The sequence below is a fragment of the Abramis brama genome (genome assembly GCF_963993115.1).
Source record: "Abramis brama genome assembly, chromosome: 19".
In the NCBI taxonomy this organism is placed as follows: domain Eukaryota; kingdom Metazoa; phylum Chordata; class Actinopteri; order Cypriniformes; family Leuciscidae; genus Abramis; species Abramis brama.
The window spans coordinates 28164932-28177893 of NC_139981.1; the positions used below are offsets into that span (position 1 = coordinate 28164932).

The 12962-nt window shown below is 37.7% G+C and overlaps 1 protein-coding gene across 1 annotated transcript in view; it reads right to left on the minus strand.

Moving 5' to 3' along the window:
* Nucleotides 1-12962, minus strand: part of mcu (mitochondrial calcium uniporter) — a 96205-nt gene that overhangs the window by 55220 nt on the left and 28023 nt on the right. Inside the window, exon 2 of the mRNA XM_084093718.1 lies at nt 1543-1656. Coding sequence (XP_083949844.1) covers nt 1543-1656 — 114 coding nt within the window. The remainder of the gene's footprint in view (nt 1-1542; nt 1657-12962) is intronic.

Genomic DNA, 12962 nt, shown 5'->3' on the forward strand with positions numbered 1-12962 from the left:
ACTTGCACCAAATTTTGCAAATGTTTGAGGGGAGTTGATCGGGAATTGACTGAATTGTGAAAAAATGGCTTGATGATGTCATCCAATGAGGAAAGTAATTTCAGGGGTGGAGCAAGTTGTTGTGTACTTTGTTTTTTATGTGTATGCTAGGGTATACAGTGAGTGTTATCCAAGTTTCATCATCAGCACAGTATGTGCTTACTGCATGCAGTTTCGACATAAATGCTTAGCATTCAACACATGCACATGGTGAAATTTGTCTCGCACGCACTGTATTCATATCCTAAAGTATGCGTAAAAAAAACGAAGTATACTTTGGGCTTATACTCCGTATACTCGGCTCACACATGAGCCTCGAATTTTTTGCACAACACTAGCTAGGGCTGTTGTTCGCGAGTGAACGACTGGCGAGTTCCTGTGTTGATGCACACCATCAAATGGAGAATCCTTTGAAAGGCTACTTTGGGCTTCATATTTTGATGAAAGACCATAATTTTTCTTTGGAATAACATGCACTGATGGACTGAGCATAATAAGACCAGGAAAGTACAGTCTATGAACTGCATCTGTGACATGCTGTTTACTACCAGAGTAAAGAAAGAATTGTAGTCGTATTTTCGGTCCTTCATAAAGTTGTTCGTAAAAACAACCTGGAAATAATTAATAATAAATGTACATTTTAAACATTTGTATATAATATACAACGACTGCATGAGAAGATCAGAAAGGGAAATGAATGGAAAGGAAATTATGCAACTTTGATGCAACATTATGCAACTAGTCTTTACATGGATCTGAGCTCTTTAAACTGCACTGTCAACGCCTAACCAGCTGCTCCTCCACTGGGGAAAAAAGTTTCATCTCAAAAGGAAAAGTTAGTTAACTTTTGTCGGTAACACTTTGGTTTAGAGTCCAATTCCAATTATAATGTATATTACTAGGATATTGGCCATTCATTAGTACTTCTAAAACACATCTCAATGCCTTATTCTGCATCTCTTAATCCTGCGCAATACCTAAACTTAACAACTACCTTACTAACTATTAATAAGCAGTAATTAGGAGTTTGAGGCAAAAGTCATAGTTATTAGATAGTAATAGTGATAACTGAACCCTAAACTAAAGTGTGACCCTTTTGTCTATATTAGTAAAGCCTGTAATAGCTTTAACAAAAATACTAAATTATTTTTGGGCTGGAGCAAATAAATAAGCTGGAGAAAGAAACAGGAGATGTCACCCCCTGGGGAAACATTCACAAATTGTGCACTTGATATGGATTTGCAGCCTGATATTGAAGGCCAGTGTGTGAAGTCCACAACACTGCAGGTGGTTCAGAAGGAAGGTACATGAGCACACATTTTGCATTCGTTATGCGCCCTCCAAGTTCTGTATTCTGAACCAAGTTCTGTGTATGTGTATATGATGTTAAATCACAAATGTACTGTAGAGACTGAGAGGGCTTATGGTCAGCATTTGGGACATTTCTCAAGCATCACACAGTAGCTCAGACTGTGAATAAATCACAATGTGTGAAACACTTACCTGGGCTGTCAGAGTGGCACTGGGGTGGCAGAAGAGAGCAGACCTGGCACCTGTTCTCAGACCGTGTGCTCTCCTGACAGTCTGGTGACTTCCAAGGGAAATGGACAGCGCCTCCTGCAGAAAAGGAGGAAATATAGAATATCAGTCTTTGAAAATGAGACATTCAAGTACAAGAAATGATAATAAAATAATAATGTGCCCTTCAAGTGCACAGCGAAGCTGTATTCACAGGTGGGATTAAATTTTATAAAATACATGAATTGCTCAGATGTGAGGTTGGAAGGGGCATATCGATTTGAAATATTGCGGAACACTGTTTTATAAGATAACATCATATTAACAGTAATCTATATATACAGTAGAAAACGGTGAGTGGAAAGCAAGTAACAATGTATAAATAAGTGATAGAAATGGATCAATTTCATCATTTTGAATTCAGGAGTTTCAAACTGATTGGTTGAATTCTACAGGATTTAGAGAGGAGACGCGCGTGCCGCGTTCTTTATCGGTATGCCTAGAAACAAAGATGCTGTGACGCCAAACCCCATCATGGAAGAAAGCCGTCGTGTTTACAACTGTGACAATCACTTATCAAGATGGATTTTCAAAAGTATGTGAAGTGTGTACATTTTGCAATATAGACTCTTTAAAATACATCCAAGAGTGTTACACACAGGCATGTTATTGTAGGGACATCAACGTTATATTTTTACACCCCTAAACATGACGCGGAACAAAACGTTCCATTGGGCGCCTCTGGGAGGTCCTTGGCCAATGCGAGTCCAGTCCTTCTGCGGTCAGTCTGATACCATCGAGTATCAACAAATGTCTTGTTGTTCGGTACCAAACTTCGATACCTATGGGGTTAATTTCGATACCTAAGGGGTTAATCTCGTCAATGTCAGTGAGCCAATAAGCATGCAGCATGATTGGCTGTGACGAGGCATCAAGGAAAAACGCTAGTTTACGCTCAGAGACGTGGCTCATACGTGAGGCTGTAGTGTGTAAAGCATCCCAACCCCCATAGATGATAAAGATGTGAAAAAATATCAAAAGAGTGGCTACATTTCACCAGGCTCTATGCCAACAGCGTACGATGCAATATTTGCGACAAGATAATTGCTGCCAAGACTGACAACACGACAAATCTGATGAAGCACTTGACAGTGCATGGAATAAACTTACGAGCAGAAAGTTGCTCCATCTTCGACTGCAAGAAGAACTGGAGCGCGTCACAAATGAACTGAAACTCGCGGTATAGGCTACTTGCCTCACAGACATGAGAAATAGGCATATAGAAAGCTTGAAATGTCTACTTTTAAATGCACCAATTCAAATCTGATTATGTAATCCAAATGAAAGGTGCATTTCTCTCCATAGGCGCTATACTGCTGAGATGACGAATTAGCAACGTCAACTTTATCTTTGCAGCCAAACTCTCCAAAACACTCCAAACACTAGTTTATTAATAAACAATTAAAATGACTCCTTGCTCTTTTTTCCGACGCATTCATAATCATTAAGCTACTTTTGCCAGTGTTTTGCACCAATCTTATTCCGCCCCCCAGTGGTCTATATGAATCTTTGAGTCTGTTAAAAAAAAGTCAACAAACTGAAAAAATAAATAATTTTTTTTTTTTTTTTTTTTTTTTTTAGGTAATATGTTCTGTAATCTTGTTTAAACAGATTTAATGAAATTGGTATTGAAAAAAGTAACGTTCAGGAACTGGTATCGAAGTCAAGGGATCGGTATCGATAATCTGGCTACGTGAGACTAACAAAAGCCTGACTGAACTTTCAGTTATTTCAGTAAAGCTCAGAATTATATTATATGAAATTAACATTCAAAATTCAAGGATTCAAAACTGTGTTCATTTGTGAAGATTATCACGACGAACAAACAGTGTATGAATCATAAACTTTTGTTGGTTGCAGAACTTGTTTTCTGCAGCAATCCAAAACGAATGAAAAAGTTTTTATTTTTATTTTAATTTTATTGAGGGGCAAAAACGCTACTTCCGGGTTGGCCAACAATAATATGTCATCACTGCAGCACTAAAGAGAGAGAGAGAAGGAACCGGAAAAAAAATTCAGAGAAAGCAAATTTTGTGCCTGTCATTTTACAGTGTCATGTTTTTTTTTAAGTGTAGTAAAATAGGCTCTTGGAAAAATAAATATCTACAATATCATTGTAGCAATGTACCAAGTATTTTCTGATACAAACTGAAATTTGAACTATTACAACCATAGCATATACACCTCCTTTCATTTTACTCAACATTTAGCATCTGTTCCCTATCAAATTACAGCCAGTTATACACATTACAAATTAATAATGCAAAAGCTCAGCATTACAGACAGATGCAGGTGGTATGTCGCATCAAAGAGGCAGAAAGCAGCAGGGGACAGAGTGTGGATGTGAGGGAATATGTAGGCGAGGTGTAGCACGGGTTGAGCAGGGTCAAGGACTCAAATGTCTGCAAAGCTCTTATCTTAAGTTAATGCAGGCGCCGAGCCCATAGATCTCACTCTCAACTTCTGCAGTGCATTTGTACATCTCCCAGAGTGATAGATAAAAGGTGTCATGTCCATCACCTCAGGAACGAGAAGAAAGTAATAGAGAGAAAATAATAAGCCTGTGTATGCAGAGCCAGAGATGGAATTTAAAACACGCTGTGTCACCAGTGTTTAAGCAGGGAGTAGCGACTGCTCTGTACTGACAGGACAGTCAATGCGAGCAACTTAATCATTTTGTTGAACTGACACAGTCTCAAGCATGAGTGAACCTCTCAGCCACTCATCCATGACAGCGCCAATTATCCCTGCCCTTTGAAGGCTGTGAGGATATCCCTCTTTCAAATCGTCTCATCAAAATCTCCATTACTTTTGCAACATCCACTTATAATATAATAGTCAAGGAGTTTCTTGTAGTCTCAACAATTAGGCATCATACTTACAGTCTTTTTCACGGACCATCTGATTGCATATTGCACTCAAAAACGGCAAGCACTCTCTCAATCTGCCAAGCACGAATCTGGGGTGCGTTTCCCGAAAGCATCATCAGCCAACTATGGTCACAAGTTCCGTCGTTATCATATCAGCATAGTTCAACGAGTCTGTGTTTCCCGAAACCATAGTTCCAACGAACAATCGCAGCGTGATTGGAACGACAGATCTCGACCTGTGGTTAGAAGCATAGTTTCTTGTTTGCATGACATGTGGACTCAATAAATCCTTATCTTGAGCAAAAAAAAAAGAAAAAAAGCTTACAATACATAAAAAATGTGATTTACATCTTTTAGTTTGTCAAGATTAAAAGCACAGTTTTTGAAGAGTGTGCATGTGCGAACGTACTCTATAGTGCATGAACGAGCCTAAATTGAAATTGAAAAATAACTGAGACAAAGGAGAAATAGTCCTCAGATGCCATGTCCATAATTTATAGCAAAACATCTAACATTAATTCGATCTCAAACAGCTTCATTAAAAGTAGTTATTACTCCACCACCTGCGTGACATCATTTACCATCCTGGTTGAACAAATTCAAATTCAAATTCAAATTCGCTTGACTCACATGAGATCGCAGCAATAGTAAATGACAACGATTGGACAAAATTTCCATTGGACAAAATTAAGTCCTGCTTTACATTTGTTCTTTTTCAAGAACATGTTTCACTCGGATATACATCACTATAGGGAAGAAAAGACTAATTGCAGGCTCCGTTTCATGCCAACGTTAAATTGGTCATTTCAGACACCTGGGAGTGATACAAAAGAAATAATCAGTAAAAAATAAAATAAAAACACATTAAATTTCTTCACAATACTTACAAAATGTATCTGTGGATTATGCACAAACACATTAGGTTTCACTTTATTTTGATGGTCCTTTCAACACATTCTGTTGACTATAAGTAACATTGCACCTACATGTCTACTAACTCTCATTAGAGTGTTATTAGAGTATTAGTAGACTGGTAGGGTTAGAATATGTTGACATGTAGTTGCAAAGTTACTTATAGTCAGTAGAGTGTCTGTTGGGGACCAAGTGTTAGCAGATAATAAGCAGACAGTCTAATACTCTAATGAGAGTTAGTTGACATATAGTTGCAAAGTTACTTATAGTCAACAGAACATTCAAATTATAACATATAAATGATCTCTGTTATGAGTAAACTAGTTATAGTTTTATTGCAGTTGCAGTAGAGGTGGAAAGTAATAAGAGAGGAAAGAAATACTTGTAGAAGCGCTGTTGTGATATAGACCTTATGTGCCAGAAAACCATTAGAATTCCGTCTTTGAACTTCAGTTTTTGCGGTAGCTCTGTATATTTCTATAGCATCGCCGTCGAAGAGTAATTAGCTGGTGAAGTGGATTTACTTATTGTAGAGTTAACGAAAGTTATCATGAGCATTGTAATGTTTGAAGCAGACGTCCTAACAAAATTCAGTAAACCGGGAAGAATTTAAAACGAGCGGTTCATTCATAAATCCGTACGATCTTACCTTTATGCTGTGGAAATACAAACCGGAAGACAGAACGCAATGAGTGCAGCTATATAAGGTCTATACAGTACTCCTGCTTGTATGACATTAAACCGCCATTAGAAGACAAATATGCTGGGACAATGAAAGTTGAAGTCCTATTGACAACTCAAAGGTTTAATGTTGCATGAAAGGTTATAGAGCATTTTTATGTGGTGAATCTATTGTGCCAGCCATTCAGATGAAATAAGAGGTCTGCTGGAAAACCAGCGTTGTGCTCAGCTGTGATACTTCAATTAATCCAGTACACTGGCGGTAATTGTTTACGATGACCTGAGGTTAAAAGTGCATGCTTAGTGTAATTTGTTAATTGTACCCCGTGGATTCATATGCGAGAAGATTAAAAAGAACAGCGGTTCAGAGGTTCGACTTAGGATAATAAACAAGTTAAAATTGTACACAAAATAGAAAAATAATCTGCCACCTCTTCAGTCATGTTGATCTAGCAAAAACAGAGCTGCTCTTCCTCCTGTGTGTTTACGACCAGATATCTTCACACAGCAGTTCTCCTTATCACTGCCTGAGACTGCTGGAACAGCTCGCATCCTTTGATGCTGGGTGGGGATTTCCAAGAAACACAAAGTTATGAAGTTATCTCTCTGTGAAGGGATGAAATATCATGTCATGGTCACTGGCTTTTGAATTTTGCCCTGCAGAGTGCTGTCATCTTGCCAAACTGCAGAACGGTCATAAAGCAACCACGTGTATTCCAGTTTATTAGCCAGTCATTGTTAACGGCACCATGACAAGTTTCTCCCCAAAGATCAGAAGAACAACAATCCAGCTGTCTGGTTTTCTTCTGTCAGCACAATGACAGCGATTTTATGGACATTTCATCTCTTGAGTCCTGTAGACACAGTGACCATGAGCACAGGCTGACAGATTCAAAATGTGCAGACTAAACATAGGCCTAAAGAAAAGCAATAGGGTCTTAGGGGGTTTTGAACAGCTAAAATATATTTTTATAAACAGTAACTAAAACGTTGGCTATCAAAGGCAGGGGAAAAAAATGGTCTGTTGTTGACAGTTATGTCAAAAACACTGTTGGAAGCTTAAACCACAGGAAAGTCACAGTTTGACAAAATAAGAAGTCGCAAATATTGCCTTAGCAACTGGTTAAATATTGATTTGCAGACTAATTTATTAGGGATGAGCACCTCATGAATTGACAAGGACCAAGCTGTGAGACATTTGCAAGGACCCCTTAGGTCCTCAATACACCAAACTGAATAAGGACGGAGGGAAAAACACCATGAACTCTTCTCAATTGTTAAAGTCCCCCTGTGGTCAATCATTTTATCCCTTAAAACTCATCTTTGATCACCGGAATGACACATTTAAAGTTTTTTCATGTGAATTTTTTTAATGCCTTTAAATAACTTGACTATAACGCTAATGCTTAATTTAGTATGCGGATCTATGAATATGCAAATTAGCCCCGCCTCCAGTCAGTCAATCACACCAGCTCAGAGATCCACTCGGTCAACTTTACTGTAATAAAAGTACAATTTTTAGTAAGATAAAGGTACGATTTTTCAGAAAAATATACAGAGATAACCTGGCTTCTCTCGAGACTCCCCTGCTTCGCAGCAGTTAATGATATGCTAAAGCCTGCCCACACGTTGACGTGATTGGTTACAAGGTAACAAGGTAGTTTGTGACCCAAGAAAGACCAGCAATTTCAAACCACATTTTTGAGACGGCCTTTTTTTATTGTAGTTTTAAGGAGAAAACACTCCGCAATGGTTTGCACATGGTTTGTCTTAATGCATATTAAACACTGCAGAGACAAACATCATTAAAAAAATTCACCACAGGGGGTCTTTAATGATTTTGAGATTATAAACTTTGCATGTTTGCCAATCGACATATTAGCTGAAAATAAAACGAGGAGGAAACTAATTTTGTCATGTTTCAGAGATAAGGGCTATGGTAGATTTTGAAGAGCTTGTCAGTAAAAAAAAAAATTGATTAAAGGGGTCCTATTATGATTTTTCACTTTTCCAACTTTAGTTAGTGTTTAATGTTGCTGTGCGCGCATAAAAAAAAGATCTGCAAGGTTACAAAGCTCAAAGTCCACTCCACAGGAAGATATTCTCTTTAACAGAATCCACTTTAAGAACTACAACAAATGGCTCATTGGGACTACAACATGCTTTTTCCAGATCTTGTGAAGTCACAATGTCACTCATTAAAATAATCCCAGCCAACAGAATATGCAAAAAAAGAGAGCGAGGCCTGGTTTAGCTCTACTAAAGAAGACGAAGAAGACCTGCTTTAGTAGCATGTTGTTGCCATGCTGAAGAGACAGTTTTTTTCCCACCCTGCTTCCAAACCCATTTTTTGTTTGGCCTTCCTTAGGCAGACGAACTTAGAAAACAGTGGTTAAAGTTGATTTTTAACACGGTTCCTGAACATTATTAAACTTGACTCCTGCATTAACATAATAAGACTCGAAGTGGACTGGTGTATAGCTATACACTTAAAACAAAATGGCAAGGAATATGTTATTTTAAATGTGTACACCCCGTATGAGTGTCAACTTAATGAAACTGAGTATCTTAATAGACTTGCTTTTATAAATTAATTTATACAGGACAAGAAATTGTCTAATGTGTTTGTTGTTGATGATATGAATTCAGATATAACTGACAGTAAATCAATTTTTGCTAATCACTTGAACCAGTTTTGTGAAGACAATGGGCTAATCCTGTCAACGAAAGCACTTTTGCCCACAGAGTGTTTTACATATATATATGCCAAGCATGATATACAACCTCGTGGCTGGATCATTGTATAGCTACAGCAGATGCACACACCTCATTAACAGACATGAAAATTCCATATGAGTTTTCAACTGCTGATCATATTCAATTAGAGATGCAAATAAACTATGAATTCTTACCTTTGACACAAAGTTTCGAAAATGAAAGTAGTGTTTCTTATTTGGATTGGACCACTCTTTCAAGAGAAGAAATATCATATTCTATGAAAACGGATAACTTGCTAAAAGATATCTACCTGCCAAAGGAGGCTGCCTTGTGTAGAGATTCTAACTGTAAAAACTCGAGACACAGATCAGAAATTTGTTCTATGTATGATGATATAGTTAAAGCACTGGTTGATTCAAGTGAGCTCTCACAAATAATAAAAACCAAAAAGCAAGTGAAACCAGGCTGGAATACTAATGTAGCGGACTCTTATGATCAGGCACGAGAAGCTTCCAAAGAGTGGATACTTGCAGGTAGACCAAGATGTGGGCCTGTTTTTGAGCAAAAAAGGGTCACCAATGCCCGATACAAGTATGCTGTAAGTTTTATTGGTAAAAATGAGAGAGCTATGAGGGCTGATTCAATGGCCAGGAAACTTTTTTGTAACAACACGCATAACCTCTGGAAGGAAGTGAAATGGTCATGATCTGTAGGACCAAGGAAGAAAAGTTTATGAAATTTCCGGACTTCTTTCTGTCAAATGTTGTGCTTGAAGTCACAAGGAAAATCAAGTATCTTGGGCATATCTTCACAGAGGACATGTCTGATGATGAAGACATTTTTAGACAATGTAGAACCCTTTGTATGCCCAGGCTAATACTCTCGCACGCAAGTTTGGACACTGTACAGACAATGTTAAGATGACATATTGTACATCTCTGTATACGGCCCATCTTTGGACTAACTATAAAAAAGCCAGTCTGCAAAGGCTGCAGGTGGCCTACAATGATGCTTGTCGTGTGCTTTTAAAGTGACCAAGATGGACTAGTGCGAGTGAAATGTTTGTCACAGCTCAAATTAACACTCTACAACAGAGGTCTTCAATCCTGCTCCTGGAGGGCCACTGTCCTGCAGAGTTTAGTTCCAACCTGCTTCAGCACACCTGCCTTTGAATATTCAAGCGATTCTGAAGAGCTTGATGAGCTGATTCAGATGTGTTTGATTAGGGTTGGAACTAAACATTGCAGGACAGTGGCCCTCCAGGAGCAGGATTGAAGACCTCTGCTCTACAAGCAACTTTGCGAAAGTTATGTATAGCTTTATCTGTAGGTTAAATAAATCTGAGAATTAAATAATTAGGCCTTTGTCACTAACAAACATTAGATTTAGTGCAGTCCGCTACCAGTCCAAACTGTGGAGGCACTGGTACAGCTGTCTTTTTAAAATGCCTATTTAAATTGTTGTTTTTTTCTATTTGGTGTGTGTGTGTCTTGTATCTATATTGGATCATTAGTCTGGAATAAAGTTGAATTGAATTGAATTATAACCCCATCCTTTATCTGTGTGCTGCACATTTTACAGAGGACAGCTTCCAGAACCTAAGAGAATACAATGCCGGCTACGTACAAAAGCTTCTGAGTTCCCACTTTGTCGGAACAACCAGTTGTTTATGGATCACAACCTGCAAGTATGTTTTATTACTTGTTATGTTTTATATTAACAGTTTCGATTATAAGTTTTATGTTGTTGTTAAGATGTAAACAAAGGGCAAAGCCTTTTGGCTCCACTAGCCTGCTAGCTAACATAAGGCCCTGTTTATACCTGGTATTAAGATGTGTTTTGGTCGATTGGATTGTCTAAAAAATAATTCTGTATTTTCAGCTTCAGAATCATGAATATTTTTATTCTGGTGTCACCATTGTCCTGTGAATTGGGTTACCAGCCCCAAGTCCAAGCCTATTCATTTACACCCATAATGTAATATCAAATTTAGCATTTTAAATCAACAGTACATTTTTTGTTAACCTTTTAGCATATGTCTTCGAGTATCACAATAATATCGTATCGCGGAGACGGATTAAAACACCAGGTGTAAACGTGTATGTGTCTGCCTCGTCTACTTGTGATCCAATTGATCAAAACACGTCTTAATACTAGGTGTAAACAGGGCCTTACAGTGTTGATGTAGTGTTTAACTGTGGGGATCTCGCTTTTGTAAGACTGTTCACTGACCCTTAGGAACTTCCCACTCTGAAACATCCTGTAAAATACATGCTTGCAAAGGTTCTGCACGATCCTCTTGTTCATAAACATTCTCAGGTTCTGAATCGTGTTGAATCATTGTTAATATTTACACCTGAGCCAATGAAACTCGCAGTTATGGTAAGGGGCGTGACATTTCTGGAACACGCTCTAAGCGGTTTGCCAATCACAACACACTGGGCCAGCTAAATAATCAGAGCACATTTTATATTTCCAGAGGAGGGGCTTCATCGAAACAGGAACTAAACAGAGCATTTGAGACAGACTGGGAAGAGAAGTTCTGCAATAATGTAAAGTATGTGAAAACAAATCAAGCATAAAAACAAGTCTATTACACCCCAAAAACAAAATCAAGAATTTGTAAAAGGGTATAATAAGACCTCTTTAACAAATATGCTCTGACGTAGTCCTAATACTCTCTCCTCACAGTTTTAGAGAACACATTCTCCTAATGAGATTCCCTATGAAGTTCTTCTCTAGTTTAGAAATCAGTAACAGACCTAAAGTTAATATATGACCTGACATACAAACACGAGCAAGTGGTAATGAGGCCCCCGTGATACACAAGACCAGAGTGCAGCAGTTCTAAATACAGACAGATGGCTGAGAGAAACAGGAGTACGAGGTAAATAAAGTCTTGCACGCAAACTAAACACCCAAAGAGGCTAACAGGCCTACAGCATGACACAGGAGACATCCTGGTCTGAAAGAGCTGTACTATGCATTAATTCTACTTAGTACAGCAAGGTGTGAACAGACCTCAGTATCTGGGATATATCTTGGAGTTCTCAGCAAAAAATCTAATTAACTTTGTCCTCCATTTGGTAATTACACAGAAATGTCAACCATAGCATAAAATTTTTTTAAAAAAATTAAAAAAAATCACAAGACTTTAGAAAAGGAGCAAAAGTTTTAGATTCTTAATTTGGGCCTGTATTTCACTATAATGATGTGCTATAATAGATTTATGAAGTTAACTGCATCGTTTATCCACCACACATAAGTTGTGTGCAACAATACTAAAACAACCTTTTCATATTTTATGGTTTCAAAATGGGGAACAGATATGTATAAATATACAAAATTATACAATTATAAAAGGCACTGCATTTCAGTAATATTACATCCTTAACATTTTATAGGTCAGCATATAACTTTGTCCAAAGCTGACTTATGCTTACGTCATTTATAGCCATAATTTAAGTCAGTTAAACTGATGATCCTAACAGAATAGATTCTTTGTAAAGCTTTGAAACCAGCTCTATACAGAAAATAGCCTAAAGTGATTTCTGGGTCACTACATTGAGTACTTCTTGAAAAAAGAAGCCATAGATTATAAATAGCTATCAAGAGTTAGTTAATGAGAATTATACATTACAAACTTGATCATACTGAGATGTAATTTGAAGGACACGGATAACACCACATATACATCCAAAGCATAATTAATCTACACCGAAGATTACAAAACCTTGCATTAAGCCCGACAGACATACCTTACAACATTGTGTGAGTAGTACATTCCATTATTTTATGTTCATGTCACCTATATTGCAAAGTTATAGATAAATATTTATAAACTTTCATTGCTCATTGTGCTTCAATATGTACTAACAAAAGGCATGTGTGTGTGTGTGTGTGTGTGTAAGACTTCTCTCACATCCAAAGCAATCTCGCTTTAGACAGCTGCTGGAAAGAGTACAAAAATCAATGACTTCTGCGTGAATGAGGATAAAAGCAGCATTCACAGCTTGAGTGTGTAAATGTAATGATATGGGATCAGTAGGAAGGTACGCTTGGGTAAAATGATGAAAGGTCCTTATAGATATTAGGCTCTTTTCGAACCCTTTCTTTTTATTAGCCATTGTTTCTATAACAAGCATCACTATTACTATAGGACAT